Below are 21438 nucleotides of genomic sequence, written 5' to 3'. Positions count from 1 at the left end.
GAATTTTCTCAGTGAACCAGAATGGGTATAGAGCATTATAGCTAATTTTTCAATATTGCAAAATTTAATACTTGAGGCAATAAAACCCTTATGAACGACACAGACAATTATTTTCTAGAACTTTCTTTTACATCTACACACTTACATTAGTATGTAATTTTTGAAATTATATTATTACTAACCACAACCCTTCAAAGTAGAAAACACAACATTAGTACAATTTGAAAGAGACATCCTAAAACTGCAATGGTCCTGTAGTATCTGATAACTATCTAATCAGAATAACTCTAAAGCAGGAAACACACACACACACACACACACATACACTATGAAGGGAAATATATATTATGTACAAAATACATTATTTATTATTATTATGTATCATTATTACATAATATTAATATTATGTATATTGTTATACATTTTATGTAATTTACACAATTTAAAATTTTGTATATTATACTAGAATGATTTAGTAAGTATAAATATAATAAACATATTTATAAAATTATATTACATAATAAATACACACATATTTTCCCAAAACCTCATCAGAAAGGTAGTTTAGGAATACATAAGATGTTCAAATGTATTTGCTAAAATGTGATTTCACCAGAATGATAAAAAAATTTGAGTTAAATAAACTAAGCAACTTGAAATTATGTATTAAAGTAATCATTTTAAAGGCAAAGTAATAACAATGTAAATCACAAAATGTCTGGCATCTTCAACAGATAGAATGGTAAAACTAGAGACAGTGAAATATTTCCCTAAATTCAAAGCTGTAGTTAGGAAGAAAAGTATAGCATTAAAAAACAAAGCATCACAACTTCCTAACAATCACAGATAAACTGTATTCAGAAGTCCTTCTATCCTTAAAGATAATAAAGATTATAATCTCTTAAAGCTACATAACTTTTTCATCCTCCTTTCCTTACTTCCTTTCTTTCTTTAACCTAAGCAAGCAAATTGACATAGGTTATACATGTACAATCAATTTCTAATATATTTCCATATTAATAATTTTGGCAAAGAAAGACAAAACAAAACAAAAACCACAAAGTGGTTGGTGAAAATAGTATGTTTTGATCTACATTCTGTCTCCTAAATTCTTTTTCTGGTTGTGGATGGTATTTTCCATCCAAAGTCTGTTGGAATTATCTAGGATGTTATTGCCAAAAAGAGCTAAATCTATCATAGTTAACCATCACACAATATTGCTGTTACTATGCACAAGGTTTTTCTGGTTCTGATCACTTCACTCAGTATCAGTTTACATAAGTCTTTCCAAGCTTTTCTGAAATCAATCTGTTCATCATTTCTTATAGGAAAATAGTATTCCATTATATTCATATATCATAACATACTCAGCCATTCTTCAATTGATATACATCCTCTCAATTTGCTACAAACAGTTTTACACATTATAGAAGTAGTTAGCATTCAATACCAGTTTCCTTATCCATATCATATTTTCAGTAATAAATTTGTATTAAAAAAGATATTAAGAAGCAAGCAAAAATGTTGCTTGTAATGACAAGGTTCAGAATGTTGGAGGTCCTAATTTCTGGAACTTAAACTAAAATGGGTAATGTATTATTGGAGTTAAACTAAAATGGATATAATATTTTTAGTTTCACCTTTTCAACAAAAATTACCTTAAATGTTAACATTGCACTTATATTTGAATAAAAAGACATCACAAAACTCCATGAATACACACAGGTGCAAAATACTCGTGCCTCAAATTAAATTATTCTCTCCAAAATTACCAGTGAAACTTTTAAGTGTCATATTTTTTTTAACTTTTTGATCTTTGGAGCCTTTAATACTGTTGTTCACCTTGTAGGAAAAAATTTGTTATATTTATATATTTATTATTTTGGGAAAATACATACTTTTTAAATCCAACCCTAATGAATTAAAGATTGTATCCAGAATATCACCTGGAATCTGTAACTCTTACAGGAACTCTAGGGATGGCTACAGTGAATTTTGAATTATCCCAGGTACAACTTTAATCTTAACCCTAACCCTAATTATCTCCAGTTCTAGCCCTCTGATTCTAAATGCCTTTTAAATGATTCTATTGTTTTACAGGGTAAGAGTGGTTCCATGGTTTGATTTGACTTGTCTAAATCCTATATAATATAATTTTCTAGAGTTTAAGAGAGAGGGAACTGCATCTCCTGCTTGGCTTGCTCTTCTTCATCAAATGGTATAATACATTTCTTTCTAAGACTATTATAGATTTGGGGGTTTCTTCTTGTGAACATCCTCTTACTAATACTTTTTTTAGGTTTTTAATATACTGCTTTTTTTCCTGATTATCTTCCTAGTTGTCTATTATTTCTTGGTATCCTTTTTTTGGACATTCATCCAAGTCACATCTGCTAATCATGGAGATTTTCCAAAGCTCTTTCCTGAGGACATTTTCTCTTTTACCTATATACTATTTCACTTGATGATCTCATCAGCTCCTTGGGATTCAATTATCATCTCTTTATAGTTATTTCTCAGATCTATTAGTCCTACCTTAACTATTGCTCTGACCTACAATCTCCCATAGATTATTATATATCTTAAATTCAACCAATCCAATGTGAAAATTACTATCTTTTCCTCAAAACTCTAACTTCTTCCTAACTTACCCATTATTGTTGACAATACTACCATTCTTCCACACATTCAAGCTCTTAACTTTAACGTCATACTAAATTTCTCTCTGTCTCTGTCTTTCTCTCCCCTCCCATTTCATTCACTAGACTTTTATCTGATTACTTACCAAGTCCTATTGTTTCTGCCTTCAAAACATCTCTTACATATATCCCCTTCTGTCTTCTAACACTGTCACCATCTTAATATAGGCTCTCATCTCTTCATGAGTAACATTAATGCAATAGCCTACTGGATTTCCTTCCTGTCTCAAATATCTCCACTTACCAGTCCATTCTCCACTTAGCTATTTAAGTGATTTTCTAAAGTGTAGGTCTTACCATGTTACCTCCATCCCTTTTATTCAATAAATTCTACTAGTTCCTTATAATTTTCAAACAAATATAAAATCCTGTGCCCCTTTACTGTCTTTCCAGGCTTCTTATAACTTACTCTGAAATCCAATGTCACTAGCTTCCTTATTGTTTCTTGAATATGTCATACCAACATAAAACTCTGGGCATTTTCACTTATCCTACTCCATTTGTGGAACTATCACTTCTGGAGATGAATCTCTGTATCCTACTTATTGGATTTCTTTAAGTTTCACCTAAAATTCAACTTTATTGTCATTTATCTCAATATCTTCTCTTTGTGATTATTTACATTTAATCTTGTATATGTCTTGTTTGTAGATGGATATTTGCATATTGTTTCCTCCATTAGAGTGAGATCTCTCTGAAAATCACTTCCTGAGGGATTTAGTTTTAATTGCTTTTTCGTCATTCTTTTTATACCCAGCTCTTAACATAATTCCTGACACATAGCATATATTTAATAAATGTTTGTTGATTTAACTTTTTTTTCAATTGTCATGATTTTTTAAATTATGTTCTCAAAAGCCATTCAAGTGAAACATAAGATTTGGAATTACCTCTTTGTAGAGTGTATTGAAAATCAGTTAGGGAGGGGTAAAGGACTTCCTGATGCAGTAAGGTGAGAGAATATAAATTTTTAGTGGATTCAATTATACTTCAGTTGTATTCAATATGTGAACTGGAACAGACATAATCAATAAAGTTTAAGTTTTAAGATAAAGTTAATAATGAGATAAAGGAACAAGGGATTTGAGAATATGAGATAGAGTAGAGAATAGATGAACTTGTTATATCCACATATATTCAACTGACAAATGATACAAGGCTAGAATATTTAAAATTCCTAAGGACCATCAATTGAATACAAAGCAATTGCCACAACAAGATGCCAAAAGAATCTTTAAAACCCTCTCAACTAGAAAATGAATGATCTCCTTATCAAATGGGAAGAAACAGTATTCATATGCAACACTATTTTAGAATAAGTTTACAATTCTTTAGGAAAAACATATTGCAGAGAAGAATGAAAAAAGATTATTAGCCATATCACTTGACATTATGGTGAGAAATTTTAGTTGGCATATCATGTGCAATATTTAGCAATGTTTGAAGAAACCATGGCATGAAGCTCAAGTAAGCCAAATAATGAAAAATAATTTAAGAATGAACCTTGAAGAAAGACAACAGAGAGGTGAAAATAGCAAATGATATTTCAAAATTTATATAGCCAATTTTCCCCATCAATAACAACGAATGTTTGAATTCTTAATAATATAATGCATGAGGATGGGGAATTTTTGATGCTATTATAATTGAAAAAGGGGAACAAGAAATGTTAAAAACTATCAACCCACAAGCCTACCTTTATCATTTTCACAATTTATAGGAGGGGGACAATAATGAACATCAAGAAAATAATTCATGAAAAAGTTTACAAATAGTTTCACATTTACACTACAAATACTGTAACTCTTGTTTTGAATAATGTAATATAGTACAGAAAAGATAAGATCTCAATAAACATACAGTACTTTCATAAACTGATTTTAAAGAACATATTTAATATGAAAATCTCCTTTATAATGTGTCTTCATGTGTACAATGTATTAAGATGATATAAAATCCCTTGATAATATAGAAGAAATAGCTTTATTTGAGGCACTTTTGATTATTAATATCATCTGATATCTAAAAGAGGGATATGTGATCACACACATGGATTTAATCTTCCATGAATATAATTGTCAAGGAGCATTTCTAGTGAAGTGTCAAACTGAAAGATGCAACTGTAAATACTAAGGGTTTTCTTTTGCATATAATTTATATTTGAATAATTTTATCAAATTATGAGCTCTACAGAACTTTTAAAATCAGTTTCATAAATGTGCAACCAATTAAAAATTATTAAGCATTTACAAACACTGTGCAAGCATTATGATAAATGCTGGGGATATCAAGAAAGATAAAAACAGTCCTCTCCCTCAAAGCTCTCATATTTAAGTAGGGAAGAAAACATGGAAATCTCTAGGTACATAAAAGTTATATATACAATTAATATGAAGTATTTTATAGGGGAAGACCAACAACTGATGGAACTAGAAAGGTCTAAACACAGTAGAGATGAGACTTCAAGACAAAGAAGACAATCACTGCCAAGAGATAGAAACAAGGAGTGATATGTACAAGGAACAAGGAGACATAAGTAGCTGAATAGCCTTATAATATAGTTTAACATTTAGTACTGCTAAACCTATGATATATGGAGAATAACAAAGTGTAAGATTAGAAAAAAAGAAGGATAATTGATGCTGGAGATAAAAGCAAGCCACTGTACTTCCTGATTAGGAAGTAATATAAATATACATTGTAAGAAAATCCTTTTGTCATCATTTGAGTAAAGAATATATTGGAGTGAGAAAGAACTAGAAGCAGAAAGATGAATCAGAATTCTGTTGCAGCAATAAAGGTCAAAGTTGTCTAGAGCATGAACTAAGTTGCCTAGCTATGTGACTATAGGAATGAGAAGTATACAAAATATTGCAATGGTAGAAACAGTAATATATATTGGTCGATTAGATATATGGGAGTAAAGAGTAGTGGATGAAATTGAGGTCATGAACCTAGGCATGATGATAGTGTGAGGATTTGAAGGAAAAGATTATAAATTCCATTTTGGAGATATTCAGTTTAATATATCTGAGAAATTCATAGATGAGAGTTCGTGATATAGGATTAGGGATACATAGAGGCACTGTATATATGTGTGTATGTGTGAGCATCTGTATGTGTCTATATTTATATGTGTATATATTTATGTACAAACACATATATGTGTGTATGTATGTATGATATGTCTTAATAGAGATGATAATTAAACCCATGAAAGCAAGTAAAATTATCCAAGAGAGATCTTAATAGGAGAAAATAAGAAGAGGGTTGGAACTCTCAATGGAATATGTCTACATTATCTGTGTATTTCAGGAATAAAAGATTATGGCCAAGTATTTCTTTAATAGTGTTATAGAAGAATATACAGGAAAATTATTCCAATTCAATTTCATTTCTTACATTTCTTATTCTTCAAACATTATATTAAATCATTTCAATGCTTTACTGGTGGTAATATTATTCTCATTCTTTTATTTACATATTAGCCCTGAATGATGCTTCCACATGGTAGCATTCCTAAAGACATTAGAATAATACCAAGTAGAAATTTTTTCTAAATAGAAGATATGTAATATGCAGCCTCACAAAGTCAGCTTTTATTGACCACTAATTTTACACAGAATTAGAAGCTATACTTTACTAGTTATAGATTAAAGGCTATTTTTAGGATATTATAGTTGACTAAAGAATTTTAAAGCAAAATTAATACATCTCAGAGCTCTCAAAGATGGAAATTGCACATACATTTTGATTGGCTATATTTTAACTATACATTTTCTTTTAAATCTTTTGTTTATCCCAGTATTTTGACATTTTGGACCCCAAACTGTTAAATATTCAAAAGGAATATTACCAGATATTACTCTTTTTTCAAAAGTTTTCAAAGTGCCTGAAAAGAGGGCCTTGATGATGTCTTCTATATATTCATAAACTTAACTCTTTGTATATATATATATATGTATATATATATATATATATATATATATATATATATATATATATATACATATATATATATGTCAATAATAATAAAACAACTTTTAAGGATTTCTTTCCTATCCTTAAGTCAAGCAATGTCACAATCCCTTGGAGCATGGATTGTGTTTCTTTAGGTATCTATATGGCTTCTATAATTATGCAATGGAAAATATTGTGGTCTCATCAGGAAGATCCTCATCAGGAGAATCGCTTTTTATGTCTTTCATTGAAAATCATAATCATTATTTTGAAGCAGAAAAATTAAAATTTATGAAGGTTACCAATTCATTATTTGTGCTATAAGATATGTTATATAGTTAAGCTGCTTTTCTTCATGTATAATCACCCTGAGGCTTGAACAAGATTTCTTGGTACTGACCTCCACTATGAGGAAATGTTATCAGTTTTCCAAATCACTTTAATTCTCTCTCTCTTCTATCTAACATTTTATTTCCATTTCTCCATATTTCTCCTCTTTCAAAAGTTAATTTTTCCTTCCTGTTCCTGTCACAATTAGATTATTGCACAGTTTGTGAGTTGGAAGAGACCTCAAAGCAACTGAGCCCAATTTATTCACACATGCGCGCGCGCGCACATACACACACACACACACACACACACACACACACACACACACACATACACTACCCACTAAAAAATACACAAGTGCTGATATAACGTTTGTTTGTTTGTGAAGACCTGTAAAGACAGAAAGATGACAAAGTGGATGACCTTTTTAAGCATTCCACTCCTATTTTTCTTGACATGAATTCTAAATTATCCTCTTTGAAATTGTTACCTGAATTCTGAACTTTGGGTCCTAAATTCTAATCTCTACATATGATTATCCCTCAAAAAAACCTGAAATAGAATTACTACACATTACCCAAGACTCAACTAGGAAAATTCAAAATTATTTGATGTGTTATCAGTCACAGATCCCTAATCATAAATAGGAATCATTGTCTGGTTTTTCATACTTAATTAAGCCCTCACAATTTAAAAGTCAAAATGTATCTTGTGAACACAAGCAAATTTCTATTTAACTACAGCATATAAAGTACTAAATAGTTGTAAAAAGTTCATATTATATTTAAATTAAATACAAAAAGAAAATGCCTTATCTTTTTGTTTTCCTAAAGATAAACAATATATAATTTCCTTAGATTTTTCATTCTTATATTTCTCCTGTGCTAGATGTAAAATTTAAAAGAATATGATCAACAAAAAACACCCAAAATCCAAGCATAAAATCATAAAATTTCAGAACAAGTGACAGATAAACTCCTTCATTTCAGAAATGAAGAAAATGATCACAAGGAAAATTGTATGATTTGCTCACAGTTACACAGGCTGAGATTGTCAGTCTTCTTTCCACCCCCCCCCCTCCAAAAAAATAAAACAACTGTTCTCTCAAATATGTGATAAACATGTAGGCCAAAAATGATAAATGCACATTTTACAGAATATAATACAGGTTATTAAAGTTTCAAGTTCTTTTGATCAGGCATCTAAGATTAAATATGAAACACAAAGCAAATTAAAAAACAGGATAATCATACCTAATTTGTTAATTTATTTACTATTCAAGCTGCATAAAATCCATGATATTTTCTTATAATTTGCAAACTAACCCTAGTTTTTTTTATTAGATTAAATATTTATAATCTCTAACAAAAATAATAATTTTAAGAGATGTCTTTACCAAAGACGGTCACTTCTGCTGGATCACTGTCTCTTTCTCCCACCATGTTTGTACCAACACAGGTATACATGCCTGCATCACTCTTTCTAGTGTTGGAAATCATCAGTTTCCCACCACGGATCTGTTTTAAATAAAATATTCATGTTTTAGAAATATGCTAAATACTTTTAATCAATCATTAAACGCATATTTAATAGCTTTTAATTTTTCTAAATACATGCTAAGATAGTTTTCAACATTCACCTTTGCAATATCTTGTGTTCCAAATCTCTCTCCCTCTCTTTTCCCCTTCTTCAGGCAGCAACCAACTCAATATAGGTTAAACATAAGCAATTTTTCTAAACATATTTCCATATTTGTCATGCTGTGCAAGAAAAATCAAATAAAATACAAGAAAGGAAAAAAAGCAAACAAATAATAACCCCCAAAAGGTGAAAATACTATTTTTTCATTCAATCAGTCTCCATAACTCTCCTGCTGGATGCGAATGGCTCTTTCCATCACAAGTCTAGTGGAATCATTTAGAGACCAAATATGGAGGAGTCAGACATATGTTAAGAATGGCAAAAAACTCTTGCGAGGCCTGAGTCTTAGTTTTAATAAGAGGATCCTTTATACAAAGATCTATGAAGTAGATTTTCTAATAAAATATGTAGGGAAACAGAGATGTCCAAATTTTCAGTGCCCAGTCTTCATATGAAACAGGAATAATTCAAAATATGCATTTGAATTACACCAAAGGAAAACATTACCAAATATATCTTTCATTTGTCTTCAAATGTCTTAGAAAAAGCTCTCTGCCTACCCATCTAGCCATTCTTCAGCATTATTATCAATTTTTGCAATTACTCATATTCTCTATAAGCCATGAAGTATTTTCTCTATATCATCTCTGCTGATATACACATTCTATAATTTATTAGGAAATATTATCGATGAATATTTTAGTAATCAATATATAATTGATAACTGTTTTTCTCTATATTCATCCACACTTTTTGGGAACCAAACTTCCTTTAGCAATGAGAATTCCATCAATGTAGATAGCCAAAGTAGGAATAATAAATTTTATTATCTTTATGCTTCCTGAATCTGATTTGGTCATATGGTATTAGCATATGCATGAGAAAAATCCACCTATTAAAAATGAAAGATAATTATAGAAGGCCCAGTGAAATGGCTGACTGCTTACATTTATCTCAAAATTCAATCAAAGGGAGAGGTTAAGTTAGGCAAAATTCCATGTTAAAGAAAGAGAATTATATTAAATAGTGCTCCAAATAACATTGTTTTCAGAAAATCTTCAGGTGAGCCAGCTCAATAAAGCAAATGATTTGGGTCTGGTCAACCATTTTACCAACATGGATTTTTCTCATGTATAAAAATAAAAAATAAATAAATAAAAACTAAGCCAAAAATAGCATAATAGCCAAGTAGTTAAAACAAAACTTTTTAAAGTTTATTTGAAACATTTTATTTTAATATATTCTCATAAAAATGCCACAATAATTTATGTGGTAAAATAAATTTAAGAAAAAAAATGATTAAAATTATCTTTATGATAAATGTTAACATCATAAAGTACTGTGTAATTACAACTGTAAAGATGAGTTGTTAATCTGTATTAGAGAGTAAAATTTCCAGTTGAAATTCTCCCTATTCTTTCAAAAGAACAGCTCCAGACTAAAACAAATAATTTTCTAATGATTTTTTTTCAATTCACGTACTTTTAAACATTTCTTAAATTTTATTAGTTTTGAACAATTTGCCATTGAAAATTTAAAAGGGATATGGGGAGTTATGTTCATTTTATACAGATAATAAAATGTTATTAATTTGTTAGAACTAAGTTTGGGCATAAAACAATTATCTTTATAACATTTTCATATACTTGGCTGTAAACTGTTATTTCAATTTGACTCACATTTATTCTCTCTTCCCTGTCATCAATTCGAATTTTGTCTTTCTTCCAATAGATGGTGGGCTCTGGATGTCCTCGAGGAGGCTGGCACTCCAAGATAGCAGGCTCTCCAGCTGCAACAACAACATCGGTGGGATTTTGCCGGAAGTCATCTCTTAATACTGAGAAAAGAAAATGACTTTTAAAAAATCTCATTGGAAGTGATTACATATTTTGAAATATAAGTAAAATGTTAATTTACTTTCCAGGTGATTATTGTTGGCAAATAATTGTTTAAGTTGTTAACATAAGGAGGGAAAGACTCTGGAAAACAACTTAAGGATGTTTTAGAGACAGGAGTGGAGGCAAAAAGCAAGAGCTTTTTATGAGGGACCTTTCTGGTATTTTCAATAAATTTCTTAAGATAGAGAAATTTTATCATTTTAACATGCTAGCATTGACATACATAGGTCTTCATTTTCATCCATTTTGTAATTCCACTTGCTATGTGACATCTGGATAGCATGAGATGCAATGGAGAGTTATCCTTTATAACAGTTTTGTCAGGCTGATATTTCCTTGTTTTCATTAAGGAGAATTGGACCTCAGTTATAACCTCTGAAACTCTGACATGCCTGACTCTCGAAATGTTACCTATATCATTTCAGGAATTTTTGTTCTTGTTGTAGTTGTTTTGTGTGTGTATGCGTGTGTGTGTGTGTGTGTGTGTGTGTGTGTGTGTGTTTATTTTATTTTATTTATTTATTTTATTTTTTTGCTTCTGAATGGGTAAACTGTCTGGAGAAATTCTTCATTTCTTACTGGATTGAAGATTCTCAATTTTATTAGGCAAAATTTAAAAGAGATCTAAAATTTAAAATGAACAAATTTGAAAGGTAGTCAAGCTGATATTTCTAATGTCATAACATGTTTTCCCCATTTGTTAATATTCTTGTAGCTTGAAAAATTTGATATTCCAATGAATAAAGAAATGAGAGAGGCATTCATGATAGATAAAAACCAAAACTTAACAAAGAGCTAGTTTAGAAAGTAAATTACACTCTGGTAAATTAGGTTAAAAAAATTAGGCCTTCAGAGTCCAATAATCATGTTCAACCACTATAAGCCACATTCATTGATATAACTCTCTGGGTTAATTAATTGACATTCTCCAAATCAATAAATATTCACTACAGAAAGACAACTGAAAATTTTAGAGTTTTCCTCTTCTTGCCTTTCTCCTACATATCTTTAATAAAGGCATAACTATTTGAATAATTAGAAATGGTTTCCCATTGAAGAAATAATCAAGAAAATTTCAATTCAAATTGGTCTTTCTCATTGTATAAATCTACTATAAAAATTAATCTACTGCTTTTTCTACTAATAAAATATCTTAAAGTTTAATATTCAAAAATACTTATTTTCTGTCCTCTCAATTTCTAGGAAAGAATATATGACATATCTATGAAAATTCACTTCTGAATTAATTGAGGAATTAAGTACACTTAAATGTGAAATGTTAAATGTTTAGGGGTTATAATGTGTTTTCTTCTATCAGGTAAATCCTTAATACTTTGGTAATTAATTTGTATTCTAATACCTGAACAGCTACTTATTCATACAATGCTAAAAACAAACAAAAAAAAAGTATAAAAACATGCTAACAGGATGATGAGTACTCCTGTAATAGCTGAGATTGGCAATAAATAGTATTTTGGCAGAGACCCAAATTATTCCAAAATAGCACATCTGGCAAGTGGAAGCTATCTTTAGAATTTGTTTCCTAAGAAAAAATTGCCAAAAAGCAAATCAAAAGCTACTAATAATTAATGCAAATCATTCTCATGTATAATCCAATATTGAACACAACAATACAAATTACTGAAAATAGTATTCTTTGACTTAGAAAACAAAGATAAAAACAAATAACATAGAAACATAGAACACAGAAACAAATAACATAGAAAACTACAGCAGTATAATAAGATGTAAGGCATGGATTGCTAACATTTAGCAACAACATATGTTTATGACAATTACAGAAAAAAAAAAAAAGATTCCCATTCGCAAATGAAACCAAGAAACCCAACCTCCATAATAATTTCATGCTTGCAGACCAGTTGTCCTTGAAGTAGGTGATGGATAATAATCCAACCATTTTATAATTTATAATTCATAAAATAGTCTGTTACTTGCATGATTTTTATAGATTTGCTTTTATTTATCTCTTCATATCATTCTTTATTTCAGAATATTTAGAAAACCAAAACCCCAAATAAATACATATAGATAGACAAATTAAAAATATTAATTTAAAATTGCAATAAGAATAATCAAATCTTCTAGGAAATGTTAATACAAAAATACTCTTACACTAACCAAACTTAGATGTCAAACAAAGATGTCAGCCATGAATATGACAAGTAAACTAAGTTTGAACTTCTCCAATACTTTGTATAGTGTCTTGTCTCTGTAATTTTATACTCCAGAAGAACCCAAGACTGTATTACTGGCACCTTGAGGATAAATAGGTTAGATTTTGCTTTATGTTCTCTAGAATCAGGACTTTAAATAATTTTTCAGTCATTTGGAAAAGATACTACTATAGTTGTTCTTCCTTCTTTCTCCCCACCTCCCTACTTTCTTAACTATTTCAAATTGGTTTTCTTAAACTCTTTGAGGGCAGGGGATTTCTTTTTTGCTTTTACTTGTTATGTCTCACTTGGCACCAGGCTTGGCATATTAACATATGTTAATAAAAGTTTTAGCATTCATTCATTTATTCATTCATCTGATCTTCTCATGTTCCTCAAACAGTCACTAGTGGTAGATAACAAGTTGTTCCTCACAATCAACATCTTGAAGTTCCTGAAAAAGGACATAGCATTTCTAACAGATTTAAAATATCTTTGATTAGGCACATCCAAAACACGGGTGTGCACACGGGCACACACACACACACACACACAATGAATGGTCCTGTTAGCCTGCAAATGCCTTGAGGGTAGAGGCCAATTTTTTTTCTTATCTTGATACCATTCATAAGTAGTGTAGCATTCTGGCCATAATAATCACTTATAAATTGTTGCTGATGGCAGCTAGGTAAAGATAAACTTGAAATTCATCTAGAAGTTATAGCTGAGCACTATTAAATGCTGACCTTTGTATATCACTCATTATTTTCAAAGTGTTTCTGTCAATTTCATATAAATTTCTTATTTTATTAAAAGTTAAATTTAATTTTTTTTGTTTAAAATTCATTTATAACATACATTTAATTCCAGATATAAAAAGCAAGGAAAATATAGTGGATTAAGCTAAAAGGTTTGAATTAAAAGAATATTTAAATTTTAATCTAACCATTCTTATTCAGTCCAATGCCATTTTGGGGAGTGACTTAGAGGATTAATTATTAACATGTTTTTGCATTTATAAAATGGGTTTGTTGGACTACATAATCTACAGAGTTCCTTCAGGCATTGAAACATATGCTTTTACATTATTAAAAAAAACACATTATTATGTACTGAATAAGCTATGTCAGGAAAACAACCTCTATGTATTAATTTTAAAATGAGGATAAAAGAGTAAGTCAATTGTAATGCACAGAATATTTCTGTGGCATTTTATGTGTCAGAGCATAGATGAAATCATGATAGAACTGAATGAACCCTTCTTGTTCTATGAGCTTGTGTTCATATTTAGAGCATTCTGTTTTTGTAATGAATAAAGCAAAACAAATTTAAGGAAAATGAATCTCTGGGACCAAAATGCAATACCCAGTGATCAATTTCCTCCTTGTATGTTGTCTTTTCTTTCACAGTTTCTCCCAAATGAATATCATTAAATAGGGTCCCATTATTGGAAAGTATTCAAATATATCAGATAAAAGGAATTAGAATGACCTTTTATAGAAAGAATATAGAATATAAAAATAATATAGAAAAATATTTATAGAAATAATACAAAAGAAGCATTGTCAAACATATCCATGACTCCTTTAATCTTTTATGATAAAAAAAAAAGTTATTTGAATGTTTTTAATCTTGATCTATGACAAAACATATAGAACTTCCTGAAAACCATGATGAACAAAGAGCCTAGATACTCTTTTTTTAGGAAATTATCAAAGAGAACGGCTGGGATGTCATAAAATCAAAAGGGAAAATAGCCATTGAAAGAATTCATGAAACATCTCCTGAAAAAGAACCCAAAATTAAAAATTCAAGGAATATTATGGCTAAATTAAACCATCAGACCAAGGAAAAAATATTACAAGCAGCCAGAAAAAAAAAAAGTTCAAATAACAAGGATCCACCATAAGGATTACCCAGGACCTAGAAACTTCCACCTTAAAAGATCATAAGCCCTGTAATCTGATATTCTGAAAAGCAAAGGAACTTGGAATGGAGCCAGAAACAAACTATCTCATTAAAATGAGAATTTTCTTTCAGGGAAGAAGATGGAAACAGGTGGATTCCATTTATTTCTGAAGAAAAGACCATAGCTAAAAAAAAAAATTTAATCTCCAAATATAGAACTCAAGAGAAGCATGAAAAGGTGAAAAGAAAAGAATTCTTATAAACTGTAATTCTGTTATGTGTATACATGGAGAGTAAATGTATAATTTAATTTCACTGTAATAATTTTAAAAAGAAGTTAGAGGTGGAAAGGGGATTATACTGGAAAAGGAGAAAAGTGGAGGTAAAATAGGGGAAATTACATCTCAGGAAAAGGCAAAGAAAGCCTACTATCATTGAGGGAGGGGGTAAATATGGTGTGAATCTTAACACTTAACAGATTTGGCTCAAAGAAAAAAATATTAAACATATTAGGTTTCACAGAAAATTTTCTCTCACATTATAGAAAAAATGAGAAGGGAAAGGGGAAAAGGGAAAGGGTAGGCTAAAAGGGTAGGAAAAACAGAAATAGTAGGTAAAAGGTATAAGAAAGGGGGAGGGACTCTAAAGGGGAAGTACTGCTTGAAGCAAGTGGTGCTCATAAGTAAAATACTGAAAGGAGGGAAAGGGGAAAAGGAAAGAGAAAAATATAATTTGTGGTTAATAAGTTGGCAGGAAATACAGAATTAGTAGTTTTAACCATAAATGTGAATGGAATAAACTCTCCTCTAAAGCGAAAGCAGTTAGCAGGCTGAATCAAAAGCCAGAATCCTACAATTTACAAGAAACATATTTAAACCAGAGTGATACATACAGAGTCAAGGTAAAAGGCTGGAGCAGAATTTATTATGCTTCTGTTGAAGTAAAAAAAGGAGGGGTAGCCGTCCTGATCTCAGATCAAACAAAAAAAATTGATCTAATTAAAATAAATAAGGAAGGAAACTATATCTTGCTAAAGGGCACCATAGAGAATGAAACAGTATAAATACTAAACATACATGCACCAAATGGTATAGCATGGAAATTCCTAAAGGAGAAGTTAAGAGATCTGCAAGAAGAAATAGACAACAAAATTGTAATAGTGGGAGATCTCAATCTTGCTCTCTCAGAACTAGTAATATCAAACTACAAAATAAATAAGAAAGAAGATAAAGAGGTAAATAAAATACTAGAAAAGTTAGATATAATAGATCTTTGGAGAAAATTGAATGGAGACAGAAAGGAGTACTCTTTCTTCTCAAAAGTTCACAGAACCTATACAAAAATTAGCAATATATCAGGACATAAAGACCTCAAAATCAAATGCAGAAAGGCAGAAATAGTAAATGCATTTTTTTCAGATCACCATGCAATAAAAATTACATTCAATAAAGGGCCAGGGGAAAATAGAACAAAAACATAGAACAGAAAAGTTATTGGAAACTATCTCATCCTAAAGAATAAATGGGTAAAACAGCAAATTCTAGACACAATTAATAATTAGATCCAAGAGAATGACAACAATGGAACAACATTCCAAAATTTGTCGAATGCTGCCAAAGCAATAATAAGGATAAATTTTATATTTCTAGATATTTACTTCCATAAAATAGAGAAAGAGAAGAATTGGGCTTGCAACTACAAAAGCTATATAAAGAGCAAATTAAATATCTTCAATCGAATACCAAACTTGAAATTCTAAAAGTAAAAGGAGAGATTAATAAAATCAAAAGTAAAAAAAAAACTGAATTAATAAATAAAACTGAGTGACTTTTATGAAAAAATAGATAAACCTTTAGTTAATTTGATTAGAAAAAGTAAAGAAGAAAATGAAATTGTTAGTCTCAAAAATGAAAAGTGAGAACATTTCACCAGTAAAGTGGAAATTAGAATAATAATTAGAAGTTATTGTGCCCAACTTTATGCCAATCAATTTGATAACCTAAAAGAAATAGATGAATACGTTAAAAAATGTAGCTTGCCCACATTAACAGAGGAAGAAGTAAATTGATTAAACAGTCCCATTTTAGTAAAGGAAATGGAATAAGCTATTAATCAACTCCCTAATAAAAATTCTCTAGGGACAGATGGATTTGCATGTGAATTCTACCAGAAATTTAGAGAATATTTAACTCCTATATTATATAAAGTATTTGAAATAATAGGGAAAGATGGACTCCTACCAAATTCCTTTTATGACACAGGGATAGTACTGATATCTAAACCAGGTAGGATGAAAACAGAGTAAGAAAATTATAAACCAATCTTCCTAATGAATATTGATGGAAAAATCTAAATAAAATATTAGCAAAAAGATTATAGTATAGTTATCTCAATAGATGCAGATAAAGCTTTTGATAAAATCCAACATCCATTCCTATTAAAAAACACTAGAGAGTATAGGAACAAATGGACTTTTCCTTAAAAATAGTCAGTAGTATCTATTTAAAATCATCCGCAAGCATCATATGTAATGGGGATAAAGTGGAACCATTCACAATAAGATCAGGGGTGAAACAAAGTTGCACAGTATCACCATTACTATTCCATATTGTATTAGAAATATTAGCTTTGGCAATAAGAGAAGAAAAAGAGATTAAAGGAATTAGACTAGGTAATGAGGAAACCAAATTATTACTCTTTGGAGATGATATGATGGTATACTTAGAGAATCAATTAAAAAACTATTAGGAATAATCCACAATTTTATCAAAGTTGCAGGCAAAATAAAATTTCTCCTTAAATGAAAATATTTGTTTGAAGCTTGAAGTTACTTTATTTCTATTTTTGTTGAAATTTTATATGAGGCAATCAGAGTTAAGTAACTTATTCAGTCTGAAGCTACTATTTCATATATGTATATGCTACATTATATGTGTACATATATGTATGTAAGTACATATAAATATAATATTAGAATTCTAGACTAGAAGGAAGTATCTACTCATTGAATTTAGGTATATAAAAGGTATATCAGTATATCAGTAGCCATCTAACTCAATCTTTTATTTTCTCAATGAAGAAACTGAGACCAGAGAGATTAAAGGTTTTTAAGTATTTGCTTAAAGTTCCACAGATGCTTAGGATCAGAGGCTAACCATTTAACTTAGTTTTTTGTTTGTTTGTTTTTTTTGTATTTGTTTTTTCTTTTTTGTTTTTGTTCTGTCTCTAATAAGCTTAAGAAACCTAGAATTACCATACCTAGAGAACATAGAGGAGTTATATGTAAGAAAATGCAAAGTTAATTATTGCAACTCTCTCATGGCAGTAATAATCTGTAGCTATTTGTAGCCATACTAGAATCAATTCTTATCCTAAGTGAAACTTTCCTCAGTGTTTTAACTTCCAACCCATTATACCTCACTGCAAGGGATTCTGAACCCCTAACTTTCCATTATTCAAACTCCATTCTCCATTACCTATAGCCTGAGCATTTATTCTAATTTATCTCATTCCCTTACCCAAATCTCACCTCTATAGATTTCCAAATCTTTTAATTTGATCTCTGAAAGAATATAGGTAAAGAAATTAATTCCATCTTAAACATTTCTATTCTCATTCCCTTAATTTTGTTGATTTCAAAGTGACTTGGTTATCTTCCAATAATACAGTTTCCATGGCTCCTCTTTTCACTACTGGCTGCCCTTTCTATCATATCCTGGTGACTCAATGATGGAAAAATTCTTTGGAACTTATGGACACTTCTTTCTCTTCTTTCAGCACTCAGATGTCTTCTACCAATATTACCTTCTTTACTCCTGTTTCACATTAACAAGTGGCCTTTCTTTATGCCAATATAAGCTTTCTGAATGCACAAGTGATCCCATTCCATGGCATCTTCTCCAGTAATTGCTTGCTATATTATTGCCACTCTCTCAGGCTTTAATTGTTTCCTGTCTTGCTTTCTTCCATATGACCTCCAAACATACCCAAGTCTCTCATATCTCTTCTCTTTTTTATGGCTAAACTTGAGAAGGTCATCTAAAAACAGTGACTCTACTTCTTTTCCTAGCACTCTCTTCTTTATTCTTTGTAGACTAACTTCCCTTTTTTAAGGAAAATTGATCTTTACATATGATCTCTTAATTGACAAATAATAGCATTTTTTCAATACTCAACCCTTTTCAACCTTCTTTATATCTTTGATATCTTGATTCCTCTGCATCTAGGTTTGTGTAGCACTGCTCTTTCTTAGTTCTACTCCTCTTGTTGTGCTACAGTCTCCCCTAATTGTCTTGCCTCAGTTTCTCTAAATGTTCTCCCCAGTTTCCCTAAATTGTTCTGCCTCAGTTTCCCTGATTGCAGCCCCCTTTTCTGTTTATTAGAACTGAGGTAATTAGAGCTGTGGAAATCTGGCATTCCAAAAGGTAAAACTCAAGATGTCCTTTCTCAGATACCTAATTGGCATTGTTTATAATAAGTTTCAGACTTCCTGGCTCTATGAACACCTCCTTAACTCCCATGTAATATTCTGTTCTCTAAATTGTATTCATTCTCTGGGAGCAGATTTCTTGGGCAATTTCTGGAGGCAACATTGGCTTCAGTTCAGTTTCAATAATCATCTCAAATGCAGCCAGGAATTAAAGTCCAAATCCTTTATTGTCTCTCCCAAAATCTCATCTCCTTCAATTGGGGCTCAGCTAGTTTTCTGGAGGCCTTCTAGATCTTGGTCTCAGTGTTCTCCACAAGACAGCTTGCCACTACTTCTCTGTCTTCCTGACTCTGAATCTCCTCAAGCTTCCAGTGGGCTTGTCCTTTTATATGCTCTCTAAAGGTGTAAAGTCTAATGTGTGAACCAATAAGCAAACTCCTTTAAAGGTATGAATTAAGTACATTACTTTGTCTCAAGTTCTGGCCCATAACATTTTCTTGTATGATCAGATCAATCATATTGAACCATGCTAAATTAGATAATTATATTGATTCCAGTGACTTGCACCTTGTAAGAATCCTAACATCTCCCCCTTTCTTTTGATTTAGAACATAGAGTGGTCATAACCTCCTGAATTCTCAAAGAAAAGGTGATCACTTCTTCCCTGACTGCTCAAAAAATAAATGAAAACATCATAAAAAGGAGGTGGTCACACCCTCCCCGACTTCTCAAAGAGAGATGAAAACATCAAAGGAAATGGGATATTAAATCAGATTAGAAGGTTTCTGAAGGGGCTCACTTGAAATGGTCCATCAATATTGGAGGTATTACACATAATTACATAAATTACATAAGCACATAGTAACATAACACATGAGGAACATATCCATAAGTCCTAGAAATAGTCCAAAAGGAATCCATTGTCCATTAGTTCATGTGCCAAGAATCCAATAATTCCTGCAAGTTTTGAAGTCCTACAATAATCTTGTCAACAGTTTTTCATTTCAAGGAACCCAATGATCCCTGCTGGTTTTCAAATCCTGCAACAATCTTATCTTGTGTTAGGGAATCCAATGATTCCTGATGGTTTTCAAGTCCTGCAACAGTCTTTATCATCAGCCACGCTCTTTCAGTGTCAGATGTTTCTTAGATCTTCTCCTTTGTTTTGAGGTTTTTTCTCCTTTTCTGTCTCTCTCTGATGGGCAAGGTGAATACGACTTATTGGCACCCATTTGATTCCTTCTCCATTTGAAGAAATACAAGCAAACCCTCTCCCTCAAGCAGTTAATCTATCTGGTCTCTTCCATTAACCACTGTCTGGGTCTCTCCACATCACCTAGTGATTACAGAGGAGCTGTTTGAACTGGACTGCCCTGTTGGTTTAAAAATCCTCTGTTCTCCCCAATCGCAATCCCTATCTGCCATATGATTGTTTTTCTGTTGGTTGATCATGTAATCCCTTTCTGCCACGTGATTACTTTTTGGCTGATTGATCACATCAGAGTCCTGACCGTCTAAATACTCTCTGGGTGTAAATTCAGTTGCCATCATGTCCCACCTATCTTTTCATTGAGATCTTGGAGCTGGGCCTCACCTCTCATTTCCCTGGGTCAATCTACATTGTGAGGCCCAGTGGAGGCCTTTGTGGCATTTTGGACATAGAGTTTTAGGTCTTCTCTCAGCCTGTCTTCTCACTCTATCTCCATATCTATGCTGAGTTCTTAGGTGTCCAAGTTTTCCACATTAAAAACATTGACGATTTTCTCTAGAAGTTCTTTGCCAAGTTGGACCCTGTCTTTGTGCCACTGTAGCACAGCGTCTTATAATCTCCTCTAAAGGAGCATCTTTGTGTTGTCCCCATATAATTCTTCTGCAAACCTTATTGGCATTTTCCTTAGCCAAATGTCTAGTCATTATTTCTGTAGCTGCATTCTCTCCAATAGTTCTTGTAACAGCAGTTTGCAAATGTCCCACAAAATCTGCAGAAGGTTCATTGGGACCTTGCTGTATTTTTGTGAAGGCTTCACCTCTATCTTTCTGTCCAGCAAGAGAACCTCAAGCTTTTATTGCAGCCTTAGAAATTTGTTCATACATTGTTATGGGATAATTAATCTGTTCTGAATTCTCTCCATACTGACCTTAACCTGCTAGTTAGTCAGAAGTGAATAGTGTGTTAACTCCTGTTTGCCTATTGTGTCTGACTTGAATCCTACATAATTCATGACACTCCAAAAGCCACAACAAGTTTTGTCCAGGTTCTTAATATGTCCTTGCTATGGATTTCCAGTCCAGGGGTTAGGATTTTGTAAGCCAAATTATCTAGTAACATCTTAACATAAGATGATGTAAAGAATGCAACCTTTTTTCAAATCCTTAATTTTAACCAAATCAAAAGGAGT

General features: G+C 31.2%; 1 protein-coding gene across 11 annotated transcripts in view; it reads right to left on the bottom strand.

Annotated features, from left to right (window-relative positions):
- Nucleotides 1–21438, bottom strand: part of ROBO2 (roundabout guidance receptor 2) — a 632113-nt gene that overhangs the window by 292087 nt on the left and 318588 nt on the right. For all 11 annotated transcript variants that reach the window (XM_074299770.1, XM_074299773.1, XM_074299779.1 and 8 more), the window contains exons 3-4: nucleotides 10310–10467; nucleotides 8386–8506 (exon numbers count right to left, since the gene is read on the bottom strand). In XM_074299770.1, the coding sequence (XP_074155871.1) occupies nucleotides 8386–8506; nucleotides 10310–10467 (279 nt within the window). The remainder of the gene's footprint in view (nucleotides 1–8385; nucleotides 8507–10309; nucleotides 10468–21438) is intronic.

This window comes from Sminthopsis crassicaudata, chromosome 3 (genome assembly GCF_048593235.1).
Source record: "Sminthopsis crassicaudata isolate SCR6 chromosome 3, ASM4859323v1, whole genome shotgun sequence".
In the NCBI taxonomy this organism is placed as follows: domain Eukaryota; kingdom Metazoa; phylum Chordata; class Mammalia; order Dasyuromorphia; family Dasyuridae; genus Sminthopsis; species Sminthopsis crassicaudata.
This window is presented reverse-complemented; position numbering and strand designations above follow the sequence as displayed.